Source organism: Mobula hypostoma, chromosome 7 (assembly GCF_963921235.1).
Source record: "Mobula hypostoma chromosome 7, sMobHyp1.1, whole genome shotgun sequence".
In the NCBI taxonomy this organism is placed as follows: domain Eukaryota; kingdom Metazoa; phylum Chordata; class Chondrichthyes; order Myliobatiformes; family Myliobatidae; genus Mobula; species Mobula hypostoma.
In genome coordinates this window covers 145,165,685-145,190,961 of record NC_086103.1, presented here as the reverse complement: position 1 = coordinate 145,190,961, position 25,277 = coordinate 145,165,685, and the positions used below count along the sequence as shown (strand labels likewise).

At 41.2% G+C, this 25,277-nt stretch overlaps 1 protein-coding gene across 6 annotated transcripts in view; it reads left to right on the top strand.

Moving 5' to 3' along the window:
* The window catches only part of LOC134349620 (spermatogenesis-associated protein 13-like), a 252,000-nt gene that overhangs the window by 198,981 nt on the left and 27,742 nt on the right, over nucleotides 1–25,277 (top strand). For 5 of the 6 annotated variants that reach the window (XM_063054213.1, XM_063054215.1, XM_063054214.1 and 2 more), the window contains 3 exons: nucleotides 3,542–3,678; nucleotides 9,677–9,856; nucleotides 12,667–12,858. In XM_063054213.1, coding sequence (XP_062910283.1) covers nucleotides 3,542–3,678; nucleotides 9,677–9,856; nucleotides 12,667–12,858 — 509 coding nt within the window. Of the gene's footprint in view, nucleotides 1–3,541; nucleotides 3,679–7,940; nucleotides 8,022–9,676; nucleotides 9,857–12,666; nucleotides 12,859–25,277 lie in introns of those variants that run through there. The other variant, XM_063054218.1, reaches the window with a different exon arrangement.

Here is a 25,277-nt window from a genome sequence, read left to right as displayed (position 1 = left end):
TGATCTTCCAGAGGACCAATTTTGTCCCTTACAATCCTTTTGCTCTTAACATCTGTAGAATCCCTTAGGATTCTCCTTCACCTTGTCTGCTAGGGCAACCTTTTGGCCCTCCTGATTTTTTTAAGTGTTCTCTTGCATTTCTTATACTCCTCAATTACCTCATTTGCTCCTAGCTGCATATACCTGCTATGTCCCTCCTTTTTCTTAACCAGGGCCTCAATATCTCTCAAAAAGCCAAGGTTCCATCAATCTGTTATCCTTTACTTGTATTCTGACAGGAGTATACAAACCTTGTACTCTCAAAATTTCACTTTTGAAGGACTCCCATTTACCAAATACACCTTTGCCAGAAAACAAACTGTGCCAATCCACTCTTGTCAGATCTTTTCTAATACCATCAGAATTGGCCTTTCTCCCATTTAGAATCTCAATCTGAAGACCGGACCTATCCTTCTCCATAATTATCTTAAGACTAATGCATTGTGATCACTAGGTTCAAGGTGTTCCCCTGTACAAACTTCAGTCACCTGACCGACCTGTTTTAGTCCCTAATAGGAAATCTAGTATCACACTGTCTCTAGTTGAGACTTCTGTGTATGGATTAAGGAAACTTTCCTGAGCACATTTGACAAACTCTTTCTCATCCAGCCCTTTTACAGTATGGGATTCCCATTCAATGTGTGGAAAGTTAAAATTACCTACCATCACAACCTTATGTTTCTTGCAACAGTCTGCGATCTCTTTACAAATTTGCTCCTGTAAATCCTGTGTACTTTTGAGTGGTCTATAATATAATCCCATTAACGTGGTCACGTTTCTTCTTCTTCAGTTTTACCCATGAAGCCTCACTGGTTGAGTTCTCCAGTCTATCATGACTGAGCACTACTGTGACATTTTCCCTGACTAGTAATGCCACCCCTGTCCCTTTAATCTCTCCTGCTCTATCAAGTCTAAAACATTGGAACACCAGAACAATAAGCTGCCAGTCCTGTCCCTCCTGCAACCAAGTTTCACTAATGGATGTAGTGTTATAATTCCGTGTGCTAATCCATGTCATAAGCTCATCCACATTTCCTACAATACTCCTCTCATTGAAATATACGCCGTTCAGAGCATTAGTCCCACAATGCTCAACTTTTTGATTCCTGATCTTCTATCTTTCTCCACAACTACTCCACTATCTGTTCTGGTGCTCTGGTTCCCAACTCTATTTGAAAATCTCATTGTAGCAGTAGCAAACCTTCTTGCTAGGATATTAGTCCCCATCCAGTTCAGGTATAGGTAAAAGCCATCCCTTCTGTACAGGCCCCACCTTCCCTGGAAGAGAGCCCAATGACCCAAAAATCTGAAGCCCTTCCTCCTTCACCATCTTCTTAACCACATGTATGATCTTCCTATTTCTGGCTTTACTAGCACATGGCACAGGTCACAATCCTGAGATTGCAACCCTGGAGGTCCTTCTCTTAATTTAAAAGCCAATTCCCGGAACTCCATTTGCAGGACCTCATCACCCTTCCTGCCCACGTCATTGGTACCGATGTGGAACATGGCTTCTGACTGTTCATCCTCCCCGTTGAGAATGCTGTGAACTTGATCTGACCCTGACCCTGCCATCCAGTAGGCAACATACCAACCAGGAATCACGTTTTTGTCTACAGAACCTCCTTTCTGTTCCCCTAACCGATCACTATAGCATACCTCTTCTCCCCAACTTTCCTTCTGAGCCACAGTGCGAGAGACCTCACCACCATGGTTTTCCTCTGCTTAGGATGTCCCCACAACAGTATCCAAAGTGATATACCTGTTATTGAGGGGTATGGCCACAGGGGTACTCTGCTCTGCACTGGCTGCCTGTCCCCTTTCCTCCTCCTGATGGTTACCCAGTTATCTGTATCCTGCACCTTGGGTATAACTTTGTTTATCATCCTCTCAGCCTCCCGATAAGGAGTTCATCCAATTCTAGCTCCAACTACAACTCCTTAACAGTCTGTTAGAAGCTGCAGCTGGATGCACTTCTTGCTGGTGTACTTGTCAGGAACACTGGAGGCCTCCCTACCTTCCTACATCCCACAACGGGAGCATTCTCCTATCCTGCCACTGCACTCAATGTGCAATAAAAAAGAAAGTAAAAATAAACAACAAAAGGAAAAAAATCTACCTATGGCTACGCCTCTCCTCGCTGAAGTTTCAATGAGCCATAGCCTCAACTCTCACCCTTACACTGGCCCACTCACGCAACAGTTGTTCTGCTAAAACGTAACTTCTTTATATTTTGCTCTTTCCAGGTGCGTAAATGTGCACAATTCAATGTCTTTTGGGAACTGCAGCATGCAAAATGTGCTGACTGATCCCGCTTGCTTCTTTTAAACCCTCTCTCCCTCTACACAATCCAGTGTTTTTTCGGGAGCTGTGGTGCACAGACTTTGGCATGCCACTGCCCCCAAGGAGACATTGGATTACGTGGAGAGAGAAAAAGAAAGAGTTTAAAGGATGTGAGCAAGGGCAATTGTCAAATTCATCAATTGCTCCCACTCACTTCTTTAAAATTCTCTATCCCTCTACACAGTCCAGTGTCTCCTCAGGAGCTGTGGTGAGCAAAATGTTCTGATTGCCCTCACTCACTTCTTTTAAACTCTCTCTCCCTCTAGACTAGGGGTTCCCAACCTGGGGTCCATGAACTCCTTGCTTAATGGTATTGGTATATGGAAGCACCTGCTCTAGTCAATCTAATGTCCGCTCAGCAATTGTGGCGCACAAATGCAAAATGATAAAATTATCAAGGGATATCCCATATGGTATTTTCCACACTGACAAAACCTTCCAGTTTATATAATACTGCAAATTTTGGAAATCTGATGGTAACAAGCACTTTTTCAGTGAATCAGAGAAACAAATAACAAATCCATAATGTTTTCAGATTAATTGAATTATATTGTGATGATGCAATCAGGAAAATTTGCTGTGTTTCCCAATTTTACTAAGGAACTCTGAAATTCGATATGGTGACATTACACGTTATGTTAGGCTATATTAAAAGAAAAATAATTTGGCTTTATTTAGTGGCTTTCACGGGGCAAATCAAGCTACCTTACAGCCATGAAATTTTATGCGGAATAGCTTTTGCTGTAAGTTAACAAAATAATGCAAACACAATGCATCGGAATTCCGTTAATTGTAATTGCTGTGACGTATACACAATCTGTACTTTTTGGATTTTTTTTTCCTGCCAGTACAAGTATTTGTAGCTTTTGATGGCTGATACTGAAATTTGCACAAGTGCTGAAGGTAACTATTTCTTTAGACTCTTCATTTTGCTGTGGTGTATGGAGGAGGCTAAGTAGTTCAGGAAGTGTAATTTTATCTGTGTATGACATCATCCTCAAATGTTTTGATTGCTGTTGTCAGAATAATTCGTTCTAGATTTAAATTAACCGTAGTTTCAATGCTTTTGCATGGAATGCAGTTGATTATTAAAATGCAGCATAAACTTATTAAAAGTTTCAGATATAAGGTTGTTAAACCATTTGTTTTTTCCTCTCAGTTTGTGCAGATGGAGGTACAGAGTCTTCTGCACTGGTTGATGACAATGGCAGTGAGGAGGATTTAGCATTTGCAGAAATAAGCCACGCAAACCCCAGGTATCTTCAGCCTGGTGAAGAACAGCTTGCTGTAAATGAGGTGAAGTACTATTATCAGATAACATATATTTTACTTCAAGGATCTAATCGAAAATTAAAGTTAAGTGAATTGGTTTTGATGAAGTGCCATTTATCTAAATGTTAACTGTTTCTCCCTCTCCAGATGCTGCCTGACGTTAAGTAATTCCAGTACATTCTTTTTTATTTCAGATTTCCAGCATGTACAGTTATGCCTTTATAAATGAATTAGTTCCTTTAAATGCACTTCAAGCTTATCTCTAGATTGTTTATAAAGATAATTAAATAAACTGAGTTTCTTTAAAATATATTGTAATCACATTAGCACACATTTCATACCAATGTTCAAATCGAGACAGAGTATCACATCACTGCCATTGGCATCACTTGATTAATAAGGAGGGAAGCAGATTTCAGGATGAATCATTATTTTTAAACTGTAATCCACAGTTCAGGATTCAACCATAAAAAGAAACATCTTCTTCTTATCAAGACTCCACATGATCTAGCATATTTCAATCATCGCATCATTTTTCAAAACTCCAGTAGATAAAAGTCTAGCTTGTCTAAACTTTCCTCTTAAGACAACCCATCCACTCCAATACTTATTGAGTAAAATGTCTCTAAACTGCTTCCTGTGTATTAATCCGTTCCTGTGGAAGACATAGCAGCATTCTGGAAGTTTGAGAGTGTCAGGGGGCAGAAGTGTGTTTAAGTTGCCATTACTTGAGAGAAGGTTCTTGGGAAACTGAAACTGCATTTGAATGCACACAGCATAAGGAATAAAATGGACGATCTTGAAATTCAGCTACAGCTTGACAAATATGATATTGTGGCCATCTCTGAAACTTGGTTAAAGGATGGCTGCCATTGGGAGCTGAATGTACAAGGATATACGGTGTATTGGAAAGATAGGTCAGTAGGCAGAGGGGGTGGTGTGGCTCTGTGTATAAGAAATAATATTAAATCATTAGAAAGGGATGACATAGGATTGGAAGGTGTAGAGTCTTTTTGGGTTGAGTTAAGAAACGGCAACGGTAAAAGGACCCTAATGCCAGTTGTATACAGGCCTCCAAACAGCAGCCGGGATATGGATTACAAATTACAGCAGGAGATAGAAAAGGCATGTCAGAAAGGCAATGTCATGATAATCGTTGGGGATTTTAACATGAAAGTGGATTGGGAAAGCCAGGTCAGTACTGGACCTCAAGACAGCGAATTTGTAGAATGTCTAAGGGATGGCTTTTTAGAACAGCTTGTTGTTGAGCCCATTAGGGGATCAGCTGTGCTGGATTGGGTGTTGTGCAATGATCCAGAGGTGATAAGAGAGATTAAGGTTAAGGAACCCTTAGGGAACAGTGATCACAATATGATCAAGTTCACTTTGAAATTTGAGAGGGAAAAAATAAAATCCAATATGTCGGTATTTCAGTGGAATAAAGGAAATTACAGTGGCATGAGAGGGGAACTGGCCAAAGTTGACTGGAAAGGGACATTTACAGGAAGGACAGCAGAGCAGCAATGGCTGGAATTTCTGCGAAAAATTAGGGAAGTGAAAGACAGATATATTCCAAATAGGAAGAAATTTTCAAAGGGAAGAAGGACGCTACCGTGGCTGACAAGTGAAATCAGAACCAAAGTAAAAGCAAAAGAGAGGGCATACAAGGAAGCCAGAGCTAGTGGGAAGATAGAGGATTGGGAAGCTTTTCAAAAACTTGCAGAAGGAAACTAAGAAGGTCATTAGGAGAGAAAAGATGAATTATGAAAGGAAGCTAGCAACTAATAGCAAAGAAGATACTAAAAGCTTTTTTAAGTATATAAAGGGTAAGAGAGAGTCAAGGGTAGATATAGGACCAATACAAAATGACACTAGAGATATTGTAATGAAAGATGCAGAGATGGCAGAGGAACTGAATGCGTATTTTGCATCAGTCTTCACAGTGGAAGACATCTACAGTATATTGGATATTCAAGAGTGTCAGGGAAGTGAAGTTTGTGCAGTAAAAACTACTATTGAGAAGGTGCTCAGGAAGCTTAATGGTCTGAGGGTGGAAAAATCTCAAGGACCTAATGGAATGCACCCTCGGGTTCTGAAGGAAGTAGCTGGAGAGATTGCGGCGGCGTTAACAATGAAAATCCTGCCTGACAAACCTACTGCAATTCTTTGAGGAAATTACAAGCAGGGTGGACAAAGGAGATGCAGTAGGCGTGGTGTACTTGGATTTTCAGAAGGCCTTTGACAAGGTGCCACACATGAGACTGCTTAGCAAGGTAAAAGCTCGTGGAATTACAGGGAAGTTACTAGCATGGGTGGAGCATTGGCTGGTCGGCAGAAAACAGAGATTGGGAATAAAGGGATCCTATTCTGGCTGGCTGTTGGTTACCAGTGGAGTTCCACAGGTGTCAGTGTTGGGAACATTGCTTTTTACAATGTATATCAATGGTGTGGACTACAGTATTAATGGATTTGTGGATAAATTTGCCGATTATACAAAGATAGGTGGAGGAGCGGGTAATGTTGAGGAAACAGAGAGCCTGCAGAGAGACTTAGATAGTTTAGGGCAATGGGCAAAGAAGTGGCAAATGAAATACAATGTTGGAAAGTGTATGGTCATGCACTTTGGTGGAGGAAATAAACAGGCAGATTATTATTTAGATGGGGAGAGAATTCAAAATGCAAAGATGCAAAGGGACTTGGGAGTCCTTGTGCAAGATACCCTAAAGGTTAACCTCCAGGATGAGTTGGTTGTGAAGAAGGCGAATGTAATGTTGGCATTCATTTCTAGAGGTATAGAATATAAGAGCAGGAATGCGATGTTGAGGCTTTATAAGGCACTTGGAGACCACACTTGGAGTGTTGTGTGCAGTTTTGGCTCCTTATTTTAGAAAGGTTATACTGACATTGGAGAGGATTCGAAGAATGATTTCAGGAATGAAAGGGTTACTGTATGAGGAACGCCTGGCAGATCTTGGGCTGTATTCCCTGGAGTTCAGGAGAATGAGGGGGTATCTCATGGAAACATTCCGAAAGTTAAAAGGCTTGAACAGATTAGATATGGCAAAGTTATTTCCCATGGTAGGGGATTCTAAAACAAGAGGGCACGACTTCAGGATTGAAGGACATCCATTTAGAACTAAGATGCGGAGAAATTATTTTAGTCAGAGGGTGGTAAATCTGTGGAATTTGTTACCACAAGTGGCTGTGGAGGCCAAGTCATTGGGTGCATTTAAGGCAGAGATAGGTAGGTTCTTGATTAGCCAGGTCATCAAAGGGTATGGAGTGAAGGCAGGGGAGTGGGGATGACTGGAAGAATTTGATCAGCCCATGATTGAATGACGGAGCAGACTCGATGGGCCGAATAGCCTACTTCTGCTCCTATATCATGTGGTCTAAAGGTAGATAAGTCACCTGGACCAGATGGTATATACCCTGCGGTTCTGAAAAAGGTAGCTGAAGAGATTATAGAGGCATTAGTAATGATCTTTCAAGAATCAATTGATCTGGCATGATTTCGGAAGACTGGAAAATTGTGAATGTCACTCCACTCTTCAAGAAGAGAGAGAGGCAGAAGAATAAGGGGTGACCTCATTGAAAACTATCATTATTATGATAGTTATGATGTCCTCAGTAATAGCTCCTGCCACATCCCTGTGACCAATATGAAGCTAATTGGCCTAGGTTCTGATTTCTATCTCACTTCCTGACTAATGGAACTTGTGTTTGCTACTTTCCAATCAAATAGAACATTCTGTGAAATTCAAGAGTTTTTAAAAATTCAAACATCTCACTAGCTGCTGCTTTTAAGAACTTAGAATAATGTCTGTCAGTACCCAGGGACATGGAGCTCCAGCAATTTACTTTGTCCTAAGTTTATGGTGATTGAAATTTTCCTGATATTTCTTCCATCAATTTCATTACCCTGGGTAGATTTTTGGGATGTTCCTACTATCTTTTTTAGTGAAAGTTGAGGGAAAATAGCCAGGATAGGTTCTACACACATTTCCAGCAGGCAGTTTATGATTGAAAATTTAAGGAGTTCAAGATTTAAGGGGTTGTGTGCCACGGCATTGGTGTTGGAGCCCCAGTTTCTTTTTGACAAATTGATGCAAGTGACTCGGATGAGGGGACCAAAGGGAAACACTTGTAAGCTGAAGACAATTGTAAGTCATCTGCCATTTCCTTGTTTATCATTATTAATTCCCTAGGCTCGTTCTCTGTATGACTAAGGTTGGTAAGTATTTTTATGTTTTCTCTTTAGGTTCAGCTGAGTTCTTCCACATCACTCTGTCCTTTGGAGGGCGTTTACTTTGTTTTAGTTTATCATTTCCAAGGGAAGTGTGAGAGTTGTAATCATTTTGGAATTGGTAGGTCATGCGATATCTGAAGCTTGTATTTTTGATGTACTTTTGTGGCTGACTAAATGATCTGGTGCTTTTGCGATCTCCTCGGGGATTCAGCGAACTGAACACGGGAGTGCACGTATGGAGCCATCGCTGGGGGTGGATGCTGCTTAGTGACCTAATAGTAGAGCGTGAACCTGTGATCGTCTCCATTACTCCATGCTGATTAAAGGGTCGAGCAAGATTAAAATCTTCGAGGGTGAGAGCAGAAAACAAACGGATGTTCAGTGCCGTGTGCCTGTGTTTGGATGGTCTCCCTTTCTTCTCACTGCTACTGCTGGGTGGGAGATGCAGGAGACTTGGCTCCCACTTGCCACGCTGCCAGGTTGGGGAGGAGTTGTTGCCCTACAGCAATTGGGCTCCTGTACAGGCTTCACTTGCCTCAGCACTGAACAGGCTCCATAGCTGTGGATTCGCTTCTCAGGACTCTGCAGTTCATGTTCCGTGTGATTTTGTTTGCTTTTATTTTACTATTTATGTGATTTGATGAAGGCACTTCAGCGCTGAGCTGACTCTGCAGCTGTGGCCTGCAACCATCAGCAGTCACCTGTATCCTAAACTGGCTCCATGACTGTGGCCTGCAACCATCAGCAGTCGCCTGAGTCCTAAACTGGCTCCGTGACTGTGGCCTGCAACCATCAGCAGTCGCCTGAGTCCCAAGCTGGCTCCGTGACTGTGGCCTGCAACCATCAGCAGTCGCCTGAGTCCCAAGCTGGCTCCGTGACTGTGGCCTGCAACCATCAGCAGTCGCCTGAGTCCCAAGCTGGCTCCGTGACTGTGGCCTGCAACCATCAGCAGTCGCCTGAGTCCCAAGCTGGCTCCGTGACTGTGGCCTGCAACCATCAGCAGTCGCCTGAGTCCCAAGCTGGCTCCGTGACTGTGGCCTGCAACCATCAGCAGTCGCCTGAGTCCCAAGCTGGCTCCGTGACTGTGGCCTGCAACCATCAGCAGTCGCCTGAGTCCCAAGCTGGCTCCGTGACTGTGGCCTGCAACCATCAGCAGTCGCCTGAGTCCCAAGCTGGCTCCGTGACTGTGGCCTGCAACCATCAAGCTTCTGGACCGTCTTCACTCACCTCAGCATTGAGCTGTGAACTCACTTTCAGGGACTCTGCAGTTAATATTCTGTGTGTTATTTGTTTACTTTTTTATAGTTTGCAGAAATCGTTCTTTTTTTCTACACACACATCGGTTTTTTGATGGTCTTTGCTTGAGTTTTTAAAAATGGGGTTCTATTGTGTTTCTTCGTTTTGCAGCTGACTGCAAGACAAATCTGAAGGTTGTGTGCAATATACATACCTTAATAATAAATGTACTTTGAACTTCATAAGAGTTTTTATAGTGAATATCAGCAAGCTTTTCTATGAAGTCAATCGTAGATAGACATTTGCTCCCTCATTAACCCAAATCAAAACCATTCGCTAGCCCAACTGAAATTAAACCGCAACACAAATCAGCAAATGAACCTAAACTGTTTTTCTGTTAATCATAATCACTGGGTCCAAGTAATTCAGGATCTCCCCTCCCCATTAATAATTATTGGTTTCTAATTAATTCTGTTTGACATTTTACATTTATCCATCAAAGATGTTGAAACTGAAATTTGTTTTTTTTTTCTATAGCTAATAAGTGACGGCCACATTGTATATGCAGAGGCACTATGGGATCATGTTACCATGGATGATCAGGAGCTTGGATTCAAAGCCGGAGAAGTCATCCGAGTACTTGATGCCTCCAACAAGGAATGGTGGTGGGGATTGATTGATGACAAAGAAGCTTGGTTTCCTGCCAGCTTTGTTCGAGTATGTTTTGCAGTATGAAATTTGCGAAATGTGATCATAGATTGTCTTCTCCATGAGTGTAGATGAGTTAATATGTTTGCTAAACCTTACTTTTAATTTGATGGTATACTTCCCCTAATTTTTTCCCCCTCATTCCTCAGTTTTGTAGTTCCTCTGCAATATGTGCACATCGATGACTACATTTGGCAAGTAACTTACTTCTTTGCCACTCTGATCTAATATAGCCAAATGCCCAATATCTGTTAGTACTTCTGGCAGCCATGTTTTTAAGCTCAATATTACTTTTTATTAATATTTTGAATTTGGATATAGCTGATCAATTGTTTTTGTCCCTCCTTTATTTGCTCTGAACTGTGACAATTAAGTGTCACTCAAATTGGTGGGTTTGGAGTTTGTATATTACACATACTAGTTAAATCTGGCCAATTTTCTTTCCTGAAGGATTTTAGTTTTCATAACAATTCAGTAATTTCATGATTACCAATGCTAAAAATAGGTTTAGATTTTTCTTAAATTTTGAGTTCAAGTTCTTGATGACCATGGTGTGACTTGATCTTGTGTGTGTTAAGCAATGATCCAGAACTCTTATCTATAGATTCTTTTGGGTATGCTTCATGCCAAAAGATCCTCTTCAACCCTGCATCAAGTTAATTCACAACATTGGCTGCTGGTTAGTTAATGTCATGTGCAGTGTTTGTATAAATGGCATTTCACCATTCAGTGACTGTGACCTTGTTCTCCTGTTAACAGTTAAAATGGATAGAATTGTTCTACCACTACTGTATCCCATACTAGTACAGAGGATTTGAATTCACTAGTATTGTATCTCAGTATTAATAAATGAAATGACAGATGTAAACTACAAAGACTGTACCCATGTTCAGTACAGTACAGTGAGGTCTAGAGCATGAAAATGATTTGGATTTGGACCTAAAAGATTGGACATGAACTAACATTATGGCCAGGTATCTCAGTTATTCATAATGGACAATGACAAATGGAAACTAGTTAAACACTTTATCATTTCAAAGAACAGCTTGTTAAGATTAATTTGTTACCTGTCTAAAGATATTTATTTTGTGAAATCAAACAAGAAAAAGCAACAATTGAGTATTCTCCAATTATAAACATTGCTCTTTTTAGCTATTGATTTATCACGGTAGTATTCCTTCATAATGTGACAACAGTTTATTTAAAATGTTCTAAGTAATGTAAAATGTATATTGTGTTGCAAAAGTTAGTTATTGTGGGAAAAGAATCGTTTTGTATTCCATCTGTTCTTCAGGAAGGTACATACTGTCAATTCTGTCTTATATAGAACACAAACGTTTGAGCACAGTACAGGGCCTTTGGCCTGCAATGTTGTGGCGACCCTATAACTTGCTCTGAGATCAACGTAACCCTTCTCTCCCACATAGCCCTCCATTTTTTCCATCACCTGCAGAATGTGTGTAACAAAGAATCCCTTAAGTGTTCCTAACTTATCTGCCTCTACCACCACTCCTGGCAGTGTGTTCCACACACTCATCACTCTCTATGTGGGAAAAATAAACTTGCCTCTGACATTCCCACTATACTTTCATCCAATCACCTTAAAATTAAATGATTTGCACCCTGATAAATTCTCTGGCTGTCCCACTTGATCTATGCCACTTACCATCTTGCACACCTCTATCAAGTCTTACTAATTATTTTAATCTGGTTTCCATGTATATTTAAAAAAAAAACAATTGTACTGAGGTTCAAACAGAGTATTCAATGAAGCATTTTAGATTACTTCAATTAACCAAATTTTATCAGTAGATTATTGGATTCAATACATTGATTTGGAATTGTTTTCATTTCAAGTACAAAGTCAACACTTAAATAATCTGGGTTTAGTTGTAAAAACATGGCTGTACTTATATTTTTAAAACAAGTATTTATTTGAAAAATCAGGAGTTTGTTAAATAAATTTTGGTTTTATTTCTGAGATTTAAACTAGATATCATTAAGTAACACAACCAAAGAACTTGAGATTTTATTTTGTGCATTTTTTTCTGCAGCCATTAAATGATGATACACATCATAGAAAGTCTCTTTGGAAAAATATTTATTGTAATCTCATGATTTGAGATATGGTGATTGCACACCTGTGGTGGTTAGAGCCAGCAGTGCAAAATCTGCCATGCTGCCAGGAGTGGTGGCTTAAAGATAATAAGAACAACTGTATTTAATTATGCGGAGTGTTTGATGACTCTTGGCCTGTACCTGCTGGAGTTTAGAAGAATGGGGGGGGGGAGGGGATCTCATTGAAACTTATCGAATATTGAAAGGCCTAGATAGAATAGACATAGAGAGGTCTAGGACCAGACAGCACAGCTTCAGGATACAGGGTGTCCTTTTAGAAGAGAGATGAGGAACTTTTTTAGCCAGAGGGTGGTGAATCTATGGAATTCATTGTCACAGATGCCTGTGGAGGCCAAGTCGTTTGGTATATTTAAAGCAGAGATTCATAGGTTCTTGTTAGTAAGGTTGTCAAAGATTACGAGGAGAATGGGGTTGAAAGGAATAATAAATCAGCCATGATGGAATGATGGAGCAGACTCGATGGGGGCGAATGGCCTAATTCTGCTACTATGTCTTATGGCTTAATACAAGTGACTTTCATCATGAGGTCTCGAGAAACAATGTGACGCAGAAAGATAAGTGTGTATGAATGTGTGCACAAGTTAGAAATTAGTTATATATAAGTCAGAATCTGTCTTAATGGATGTGAAAGCTTTTCTGGACACAGCAGGTTACTTGGAATTACTTTTATATTTTATTAGCTACGGGTGAACCAGGAAGGTGCAGTAGGTGAATACACTGGCAAGTTTCCAGATGAGCAGTTGGATACCCACTTCAATAAATATCACCTTCACAAGAATGCGAAAAACCAAGAGCAGATGAGAACAAATGTAATCCAAGAGATAATGAACACTGAACGGGTCTATATCAAGCATCTGAAAGACATCTGTGAGGTAATACAAAAATGCAATTCTGGATTTGGGAGGAGTTTTGCTGCAATGGCACCTTTGTATTTTTTCCCCCTGAAACGCAGTCTGGCTTGCCTTTGGACAAGCATATTTATTTACAAAAGACGTATAGTTGCAGAGAACGGTGTTTGAGGAAATGTCAGCTCTTTAATGAATTTATCAATAATTTTCAAGAGTAGCACTTGATGTATGCATTTTCCTCTGTTTTCCACCAGTACAGAGGACCGGTTCTTCCATTTTAAGAATCTTTGTCCCAAAGTAACCTATCTAGCTTCTTGATCTGCCGCCATAATGTCAACCAACTTTATTTTGTCTACTCAAATCCTCTAACTCAGTGGTCCCCAACCACCGGGCCGCAAAGCATGTGCTACCAGGCCGTGAGGAAACGATATGAGTCAGCTGCACCTTTCCTCATTCCCTGTCACACACTGTTGAACTTGAACCTCCCCCCCGGTCGGCCGGTCCCCAAGAATATTGTTAATATTAAACCGGTCCATGGTGCAAAAAAGGTTGGGGACCCCTGCTCTAACTTCCCTGCAAATCTGTGACATTCATTCCTTTTAAATTCAATCTTAGTAATCTTATTAATGTTTTTGACATAGATATCATTGTTGTGGTTTGACAAAGTACCATTCATACACTTGAGGGTGATTCTGAAGGGTTGATGAACAATATTCAGTCTGAAGAAACTGTGTGAGCTTTCTCTGACTTGCCCTGGGCCACAACCCAACCATTAAACAAGCCATCATTTTCCAAATTATCATCATCTCCTTAGGAGATTTTCCTTCCAAGATCTCTAACTTCGGACCCCCACTTTCTCATATGCCTTTTCTGCTTCCAGATCCACAAAAACATGATAGCCCAGGTAGACAAAGTTCGAACTTGTTCATTCTTCATGGAAATAATTTCTAAATATTTTGATGTTGTGTTTTCTTTTGCTTTGTCTGGTCTCCCCAATTATATATTCAATTTTAATAGCATTGTTTACCATTTCATCAGTACCCAAACCATATCCTTCAAAGTTTCACTGTAGATGTTGGAACCTTCATTACCTTTGATTTTTCCTTCAGCTATCATTAGGCTTATCATCAATATCAAAGCTACAACAGTACATGGACAACATAGAACATAGAATAGTACAGCACAGTACAGGCCCTTCGGCCCACAATGTTGTGCTGACCCTCAAACCCTGCCTCCCATATAAGCCACCACCTTAAATTCCTTCATATACCTGTCTAGTAGTCTCATAAACTTCACTAGTGTATCTGCCTCCACCACTGACTCAGGCAGTGCATTCCACGCACCAACCACTCTCTGAGTAAAAAACCTTCCTCCAATATCTCCCTTGAACTTCCCACCCCTTACCTTAAAGCCATGTCCTCTTGTATTGAGCAGCGGTGCCCTGGGGAAGAGGCGCTGGCTATCCACTCTATCTATTCCTCTTATTATCATGTACACCTCTACCATGTCTCCTCTCATCCTCCTTCTCTCCAAAGAGTAAAGCCCTAGCTCCCTTAATCTCTGATCATAATGCATACTCTCTAAATCAGGCAGCATCCTGGTAAATCTCCTCTGTACCCTTTCCAATACTTCCACATCCTTCCTATAGCGAGGCGACCAGAACTGGACACAGTACTCCAAGTGTGGCCTAACCAGAGTCTTATAGAGCTGCATCATTACATCGCGACTCTTAAACTCTATCCCTCGACTTATGAAAGCTAACACCCCATAAGCTTTCTTAACTACCCTATCCACCTGTGAGGCAACTTTCAGGGATCCGTGGACATGTACCCCCAGATCCCTCTGCTCCTCCACACTACCAAGTATCCTGCCATTTACTTTGTACTCTGCCTTGGAGTTTGTCCTTCCAAAGTGTACCACCTCACACTTCTCCAGGTTGAACTCCAACTGCCACTTCTCAGCCCACTTCTGCATCCTATCGATGTCTCTCTGCAATCTTTGACAATCCTCTACACTGTCTACAACACCACCAACCTTTGTGTCGTCTGCAAACTTGCCAACCCACCCTTCTACCCCCACATCCAGGTCGTTAATAAAAATCACGAAAAGTAAAGGTCCCAGAACAGATCCTTGTGGGACACCACTAGTCACAATCCTCCAATCTGAATGTACTCCCTCCACCAAGACCCTCTGCCTTCTGCAGGCAAGCCAATTCTGAATCCACCTGGCCAAACTTCCCTGGATCCCATGCCTTCTGACTTTCTGAATAAGCCTAACGTGTGGAACCTTGTCAGATGCTTTACTAAAATCCATATAGATCACATCCACTGCACTACCCTCATCTATATGCCTGGTCAAAGAACTCTATCAGGCTTGTTAGACACGATCTGCCCTTCACAAAGCCATGCTGCTGTCCCTGATCAGACCATGATACTCTAAATGCCCGTAGATCCTATCTCTAAGAATCTTTTCCAACAGCTTTCCCACCAGAGACGTAAGGCTCACTGGTGTATAATTACCTGGACTATCCCTACCACCTTTTTTGAACAAGGGGACAACATTCGCCTCCCTCCAATCCTCCGGTACCATTCCTGTGGACAACGAGGACATAAAGATCCTAGCCAGAGGGTCAGCAATCTCTTTCCTCGCCTCGTGGAGCAGCCTGGGTAATATTCCGTCAGGCCCTGGGGACTTATCCGTCCTAATGTATTTTAACAACTCCAATACCTCCTCTTCCTTAATATCAGCATGCTCCAGAACATTAACCTCACTCATATTGTCCTCACCCTCATCAAGTTCCCTCTCATTGGTGAATACTGAAGAGAAGTATTCATTGAGGACTTCACTCACTTCCACAGCCTCCAGGCACATCTTCCCACCTTTATCTCTAATCGGTCCTACCTTCACTCCTGTCATCCTTCTTTTCTTCACATAATTGTAGAATGCCTTGGGGTTTTCCTTTACCCTACTCGCCAAGGCCTTCTCATTCCCCCTTCTTGCTCTCCTCAGCCCCTTCTTAAGCTCCTTCCTTGCTTCCCTATATTCCTCAATAGACCTATCTGATCCTTGCTTCCTAAACCTCATGTATGCTGACTAGAAATACGAAAATAAAAGAGAATATTTTGGAAGTTCTTGCTATCGTAAGCCAAATCAAAGGTGGTGATGAATCTGCATATTAGATTGAAAATCTGGCTGAGTGGTATCAATGCAACAACCTCTTACTTAATGTCAGCAAGACCAAGGACCTGTTATTGACTTCAGGAGGAGGAAACTGGAGATCTATGAGCCAGTCCTCATCAGGGGATCAGATGTAGAGAGGGTCAGCAACTTTAATTTCCTCGGTATTTCAGAGGTTCTGTCCTGAGTGCAGCCTGTAAGTGCCATTATGGATAAAGCATGGCAGAGCCTCAGCTTTGTTAGGAGTTTTCAGAGATTTGGCATGACATCCAAAACTTTCACAAACTTCTATAGATGTGGAGTGTATATTGACTGACTACATCACAGCCTGATATGGAACCATCAGTGCCCTTCAACAAAAAAAAATCCTACAGAAACTAGTGGATATGGCCCAGTCCATCACGGTAAAGCCTGCCCCACAACTGAGCGCGTCCACATGGAGCACTGTCTCAGGAAAGCAGGTTCTATCGTCAGGGACCCCCACCATCCAGGTCATGCTCTCTTCTCACTGTCGTCATCAGGAGAAGCTCCACGGGAGCCTCAGGACTCACACTACCAGGTTCAGCAACAGTTATTACCCCTCGACCATCAGGTTCTTAAACCAGTGGGGATAACTTCATTCAACTTCACTTGCAGCAACACTGAACTGTTCCCACAGCCAGTGGACTCACTTCAAGGACTCCATATCATGTTCTCCATATTTATTGCTTTTTTCTTTATTTATTTATTTTTTGATTATTATTATTATTATTATTATTTATTTTTATATTTGTACAATTTGCTGTCTTTTGCTCACTGTTGGTGTGGTCTTTCATTGATTCTATGGGATTTTTTTTGAGTATGCCTGCAAGATAATGAATTTCAGGATGATATATTGTGACATGTATGTACTTTGATAACAGATTTACTTCAGATTTTGAGGTAAAGCATCGCAGATGGACTGAGAAATTATTCATGTTTCAGATTGACAATATTCTATTGATCTTTCACTATTGCCTTTATCTATGTGAATGGTCCTTGCATTTGATCTTCCATTTCCCCTTATCTCCTTCCACTCTATGCGATATAAACAATGCTGTAATGGGGATCCATCGTCCTGTCGGATCGTTACTCAAAGTTCTATTTCTGAGTGACTGCATGCTGTAGGTTTGGGAATACATCAGTGTATATAATTCATGCCTTGACTTAACATTTGCATGTTTCTGGATAGGGTCTATGGCTAGTGTTAAGTAATGGAATTACTGGATTCTGAATACTGAACTACTGAGTAATGGACCAGATCATAGGTAGAACAGTACAACACAGGAACGGTTCCTCTCACCCACAATGTTCTGTTGAACTAAATTAAAAAATGCTGCCTAATTAAATTGTGGTCTGTGAATTACAATAGTTTTAAAGAATTGTCTTTATAAATAAACAAAAATACATTTAGTGGCCACTTTATTAGGTACAACAGTACGCCTGATCGCTAATACAAATATTTAATTAGCCAATCATATGGCAGCAACTCAATGCATAAAAAAACATGCAGATGTGGTCAAGAGGTTCAGTTGTTCAGACCAAACATCAGAATGGGCAAGAAGTGTGATCTAGGTGACTGACCATGGAATGATTGTTTGTCCCAGACAGGGAGGTATGAGTATCTCAGAAACTGCTCATCTCCTGTGATTTTCAGGCAGGAAATGGTGTGAAAAACAAAAAAAAATTCAGTGAGTGGAAGTTCTAGAACATAGACCATAGAAATCTACAGCATATTCCAGGCCCTTCGGCCCACAATGTTGTGCTGACCATGTAACCTACTTTAGAAACTGCCTAGAATTTCCCTAGCAATTAGCCCTCTATTTTTCTAAGCTCTATGTACCTGTCCAAGAGGCTCTTAAAAGACCCTGTTGAATTCGCTTCCACCACCGCCACCAGCAGTGCATTCCGCACACCCACCACTCCCTGTGTGGAAAAACTTCCCCCTTACCTCCCCTCAGTACCTATTTCCAAGCATCTTAAAACTATGACCCCTCGTGCTAACCATTTCAGCCCTGGGAAAAAGCCTCTGGCTATCGACACGATCAATGCTCTCATCATCTTATACACTTCCATCAGGTCACCTTTCATCCTCCATCACTCCAAGGAGAAAAGGCCAAGTTCACTTAACCTATTCTTGTAAGGCATGCTCTCCATTCCAGGCAACATCCTTGGAAATCTCCTCTGCACTCTCTCTATAGTAACCACATCCTTCCTGCAGTGAGGTGACCAGAACTAAACACAGTACTCCAAGCAGGGTTTGACCAATGTCTTGTATAGCTGTAACATTACCTCCTGGTGCTTGAACTCAATCCCATGGTTGATGAATGCCGTGTGGACGAGAACGTTAATGAGAGAGGTCAGAAAAGAACAGCCAAACTTGTTCAACCTGACAGGAAGGCAACAATAACTCAAATAACCATACATTACAACAGTGGTGCTTAGAAGAGCATCACCGAATGCATAACCTGTCAAACCTTGGTGTCGATGGGCCACAGCAGCAGAAGACCACTCTGGGTTCCACTCCTGTCAGCTAAGAACTTGAAACTGAGGCTAGAGTGAGCACCAAAACATCACCTGGTTTGATGAATCTCAATGTCTGCTGCCTATGGTAAGGCCAGAGATTGGCAGTAACAACGTGATTCCATGGATCCATCTGTAATGTAGGATGTACAACAGGCTCAGAGGTTCAGGCTGGTGGTGGTGGTGTCATGGTGTAGGGAATATTTGCCTGGCACACATTTGGCTCCTTAATACCTGTAAGATCTATGTGTTTTATTTTATGCTGGTGCGTATTGTATTTTGTGTTATGCATTTATCATGGGTTACAGTAATTTATCATGTGGGTTGGGGGCGTGGTAAAAGCTAATGAGTATAGTTAGTTATTGTAGTTTAATTAATAAGGAGTGAGCCGGGGATATTTTTTTGTCGACTGCCAATTTGGACGCTAATTACTCTTATTCCACTCTATTCCTAATTTAGTTTTGTTTGTGTTTTTATCACGATATAAGATCACTCATCTTTGCTGCTTTTGTAATAAAGTATCGATTGTACTATCTTCCGATTTGGAATTCAGTTATTTGGAAACATGTCGAACAGTGTTGAATCCCTCAGTCGGTCTCTCAGCAGTTTTGGTTTATAGTAACCGTTACAGTTTTTCAACAAAAAAAAATGGTTATACCAAACAAACACTAATATACTGCAAAGGATTGCCATGGACCTGTTAGCGAAACTGGAGCAGCTTGTGGTAGGATTATCTGCGACCTTTTGTTGATACATGCTGTGTATTTATGGTTTGAACACAGTTTTGAATGGTCAGTGCTGCCTGTCCACTGAGGACCGTTGCTTGATTGTGTGGTGTTTGCCTGTGGGCTCATCACTTTGTTTTATTGAAGTGTTGAAATATTCTCCTGGTTGCCAGCATTTGAATTGAAGGCTGCTTGTTTAGCCTGTTTTAAGCACTGTGGATGCGCTGACAGTTTGTTTGTTGCCTACGTTTATTGAGTGGAATATCACCAGTGTATTTTGCAAATGTGCTGTGGGTGAACAAAGAGGTAATTGTGAGTTACACAATAAAGAGAAAATAACATGAGTTGATCAAAGCATGGAACTGATGTTGACAACCCTGAAGTTGGGGGCTGGCAAAAAGGAAATTAAGCTTAACTTCAAAAGCTTTAGCTGGTAGAATCAAAAGTTTTCAAAAGAAGTATAAAACAAATGTGAACAAAATTAAATGTTTAATATCATCAGCTGAGGATCTTATAGAAAATAAGGAAAATGCCTTACAAGTGCAAACTTGTCTTGAGGACTTGACTAATCTCTGTGAAGCTGTTGCTTCAAATACGTCATATACCAATCTCTTTACTTCCCTGCAATGAACAGGAAAAAATGCGAGGCCAAACAGGGAAAAAAAACAGACTGAATGTTTTTCAACCATTGATAGCTATAGCAGTGCATTCAACGAGATTGTGAAACAATGGTTGACCCAAATGTGCTACAGTGAAGGTCATGTTGCTGCAATGAGTAAATGTGTGTGTCACCTTTCATTAGTTGACTTTTCTCAAATTCCAAGGCATGTTTTGACTATGCATATAGCAGATGATGTGAAACTGAACAACAGTGTGTCAAATGTCAGCACTCGAAGCTCCGTTGCAGGAAAAAAATCTTCTGTATCTAATACCTCCTCTGTATGCATGGAAACAGTCTGATTTAGCTGCATTAATAACACGTTGACAATTATTGAAGGACAGACACGTGCTCGAAGAGCAAGAACTGTTCCACTTGGAACAGCTACAGAAAAGGAAGTTTAAGTTGGAGGATATAATTGCCACATATATAGTTAAAGTTAATGTGCTAAGGGCTTCAAGTGTGGAGAGTGCTAAAAGTGCTCCAGCAAATGGTGCAAATTCTTATATTGAAGAGAACTGGAGAAAAACAAAACCAGTCAGCGTGAGTGGTGATCCATTTGTTCATCAGTTGTTTGGGATACATGAACAGGACCCCCAAGAGGTAGTTCAGGGTGTTTTCTCTCAGCCTGCACTAATAAAGCCCTCTGAACTTCTGTCATATCCAACAGCTCAAAGGGCTCATAGTGAGAAGATTGCCTTCCTAAAGGAAAATGGTGTCTGCTTTGGCTGCTTGTGTACGGAACACATCAGCAAGGATTGCAGGAAGCATCTTTCATGCAATGTTTGCTGTGGCAAGCATCCCAGCATACTTCATATTCTAATGAAAAGGGTGCAGAATTAAAACTAGCTGTGAAAGAATCTGACACAGCAGTGAGTAGTGTCCTGGTATCTAATGGCCTTACATTGGCTGGCAACCGTGATTGTAAACTTCCTATATTTCTGGGATGTGAAGGGTACTTATGCCTTCCTACATCAAGGAAGTACAGCAGTGTTCTACACTGTGGGCCTTATGGACAACCTCAATCTCACAGGAAAAAGAACGCACATTCTCTTAAAACACAATGGGTCAAGAGAAGGTCATGAGTAGCGATATTGTTTCAGGATTGGAAGTTACTGGCTTAGATGGTGAAAACTGTTGTGAACTACCTTACATCTGTACAAAGGAAAGTTGCTCTGTCCATAGAAGGAACATTCCATGACAGAGAGATCTCCAGGGCTGGTCTCACTTGAAACGTGACCTTTTACCGAAGATTGATTCCGAAATTAAGCTGCTGATAAGAACTAATGTGCCTGAAGCTTTGGAGCCGCTGCAAGTGATTTGCAGTGTTAATAATGGACCTTACATAATTAGAACAATGTTGGGTTGGACTGTCAATGAACCACTGACAGGTGACCATGGTGATGGAAGAGTCGGTATGCGCAGCCTGAGCTGAGTTAACAGGATCTCAGTTTTGAACTTGAATGAACTTTGGCAGCAGCAGTTTAAGGCAGACCTCAAGCTCATGGAGCTGGTTGCAAATTCTGCAAACTGGTGAATGGCCACTACCAGATCAGTTTACCTTTGAGAAAGAAGGAAGTTAACATGCCTAATAATAGGAAGATTGCTGAACATGTGCTCTATATCTAAAGAAGAGGTTTAGGAAGGATTTGTCATTTCACTCTGACTACACATCTTTCATGAAGGATGTCATCTCCAAAGGTTATGCCGAAAATGTGCCAGCAGAGGGTCTGCAAAGCAGTGATGGCCAAGTCTGGTATATTCCACATCATGGTGTTTATTAGCCCTGAAAAGGGAAAATTCATGTCTGACCATGGAGTGACTTCTCAGGGAATATAACTTAATGCTCAACTTTCACATGGACGAGATCTTACAATAACTGAATTGAAACAATAACAGTTCAGAAAAGAACCAGTGGTGTTGATGGCAGATACTGAATTGATGTTTCAGCAGGTTTCAGTGGAATATGGTGGACTTTAGAGTTGCGGTACATCTCTTTCGAGCAATTTCATCATCGAACTGTGCCATTTTCGCTCTTAGGAAATGTGCAGAAGATAATAAGGAATAGTTCAGCTGCAAGACAGTGGATAAGGTTTTGCCTTGCTCTTACGTTGATGACTGCCTTGTATCTCTATCATAGCCTTGTTTCCATTTGTGCTAAAGGTGGCCTTGGACTGTTAAAGTAGATAAACAACAGACATGGTGTGCTAGTTGTGATACCAGAAGAGCAGAGAGTGAAAGACACAAAGGATTTTGATCAAGATATACCTTCAGTGGAGAAAGTACTGGGTGTGCAATGAGATGTACGCAGTCTGATACTTTCAAGTTCAAGATCACAGTCCAGGATGGACCACTCACCAGAGGGAGGATCCGCTTCACAGTTAATTTCATCTATGATCCTTTAGGAATCTTAAGTCCTGTGGTGCTAACTGCTAAAAGGATTTTACAAGATCTATGTAAGAAAGAACTTGGCTGGGATGACACTATACCAGCATCAAGTTGCTCATGAGTAGACAAACTGGCTGGAAGAACTCTGGCAGTTGGAAGATTTCAAGTTTGTTAGATGTTTGAAGCCCCTGCATTTTTTTTTTGGAGAAGTTACTGCTAAACAATTATACCACAAGCAAAGAAAGCAAAGACAGCTATGGAGCAGTGACCCACCTATTGTTGCACAACATGTACTGTCAGGTGCACAGTGCTTTTATCATGGGAAAACCTAGGGTAGCTTCATTGAAGTTAGTTTCCCTCCCTTGTATAGAGCTCACCGCTGCTATGATGGCAAACTGAAAGGACAGGTTGGGGAGGAAGGAGTTGCACGTGCAGCTTCGTGACACAGTTTTTTTGGACTGTTAAGACTTCTCTGCTGAAGTATATCAAGGATGAAACTTCCAGGTTCCGAACCTTCATTACAGTGTTTCAGAAACTCTTAAGGTCTCACAAGCATCTCAATGCAGGTATGTAAATACTTAAAGCAACCTAGCAGCTGTGACCTCGAGAGGGTTGAAGTTAAAAGCATTCCTGAAGGATAAAACATGGGTCTCAAGGCCTCAGTATCTTCTTCAGCCTGAAAGGGAATGGCTTGTGAGTCCCGATTGTTTTGGAGTACTCCTGCTAGATGATCTGTAAGTCGGGAGGAGTGTTATAATGAATGCCCTGTAGATTGAAGAGGGAGTGGACGCAATAATACGTATGATCTATCACTTCTCGTCTTGGACCTGTTTGAGGAAGACCGTGGCCTGGAGTCTTAGATTTAAGAACCTGTTCTTGTTGCTTAGTTGGAAGAGGAAACAATTGAACATCATTCTTCCTTAGTCTGACTTGGGTGAAGAAAAACAAGGGTATTCTTTAGAGGGAGAGAGGTTGAGAAGGCCAAATATCAGAATGGCTGAAAAGAAGGTAATTGGGTTTTGCCAAAGAAAGGTATTTCCAGATGAATTCTCAAGTTTGGAAAGGGGAGAAAATGTGAAAACAGCCATGTTTTCAATCTCATTCCAGTCCTTGAAGACAGTGTCTTGAGAGTTTGTGGTTGGCCTAGTAGGGCAGCCATGCCTGAAGAGTCTAAACATCCTGTAATACTGGCAAAGGACCTTCATATCTCAGGCCACATTCTGAGACATATACATCAAGAGGTGGGACATGGTGGCCTTAACCACACGTTATCCAGGTTGTACCAAAAATGCTGGATTTCCAGTGCTAGTACAGCTATAAGAAGAATCCTGTCTAGGTGTGTTGTTTATCACAGGTTGCACACAGCTCCTGGGTGCCAACACAAGGCAGATCTACCTCCGGACAGGGTCTCTCCAGGTGAACCTTCGTTCACATGTGTAGGAGTGGACTATTTTGGACCTTTTGAAGTGAAGAGCAAAAGGAGTACCGTGAAGAGGTATGGGGTCATATTTGCCTTTGTAGCTATACGAGCTGCTCACATTGAAGTTTCAACTTCTTTAGACACAGATTCCTTTGTTAATGCACTTTGACACTTTATAGCATGATGAGGACAGATTCGTGCACTGCACTCTGATAATGCAACAAACGTTGTTGGAGATGAACTTGTGTTGAGAGAAGCCATTGAGAAGTGGAACCATTCACAGATTAGTGATGCCCTGCTTCAGGAAGGAATTAAGTGGATTTTTCACTCCTGGTTGGCTCATTTCATGGGGGGAACATGGGAGAGATTGATTAAGTCTGTACAAATGGTCCTTAATTCCACCATGAAGGTACAGAAGTTTGATAGAGGGTTTCCAAACAGTCCTTTGCAAAGTAAAGAGTAATATCAATGGTTGTACAATTACAAAGGCATCCTCTGACCACAATGATTTAGAAGCATTAACACCCAATGATCTGTTGCTTTTGAAGACCTTACCACCAAGAGAGTTCCAAAAGGAAGATATTTATCCTTGAAAACATGTCAAACTTGTTTTGCAAATGGTGGGTCAAGGAGTACTTGCAACAGTTACAGGAACATCAGAAATTGTCAGGTATAAGATGCAAATTCCTCCTAGGAGTCATTGTTCTAATAGTTGATGACACAGCACCTTGCAAGTCATGGATTATGGGAAGAAACATTCAAGTCTTTCCAGACAGAAGAGGATTTGTGCAGCAGGTACGCATCAAAACCAAGACCAGCTGCTTGGAGGCACGCCTATAACCAAGATCTTTAGTTTACAGAAGGCAGAGGTTTGAGGAGCTACAGCTCTAGAAGCTTCATGGCTTCAGAGAGTGATGGTAAAGATCACTCTGTACTGAGCTAAGTGCTAGTAACCTCTGGCCTAAATTACTCTTGCATGACATGTCTAGAAGAAGAAAGAGGACAGTTGCATAAATGTTAAGATATTTATCCTTGAAAATTTCATGTCTCCTATTTTAGTCGTATGTAGTTATAATTATTATAGTGTAATAGTTAGGGGCTGGGATGTAGGAACCATAGATCTATTTTCTGTCTGTCTGTATTGTATTTTGTGTTGCGCGTTTATAATGGATTACAGTAAGTTGTCATGTGGGTTGGGACGTGGTAGTTACATATTCGTGCTTTGATCTAGTTAGTTTAGCTTAGTTGATGGGGAGTGAGCTGGGGATGATATTTTTTGTTAACTGCTATTTTGGATGCTAATTACTTTTATTACTATATCACTAATTTAGTTTTGTTAGTTTTTTATTGTTATATAAGATTGTTCGTCTTTGCTGGTTTCATAATAAAGGATCAAATGTACATTTTTCGATTTAGAAGCATGTCATACAGTGTTGAGTCCCTTGCTCAGTCAGGGGTTTTAGTTTGTTTTAAAGTAATTGCTACAATACCAACTAAGTGATGCTGAAATGCTGCAGCCTACCACAAAGAGTCC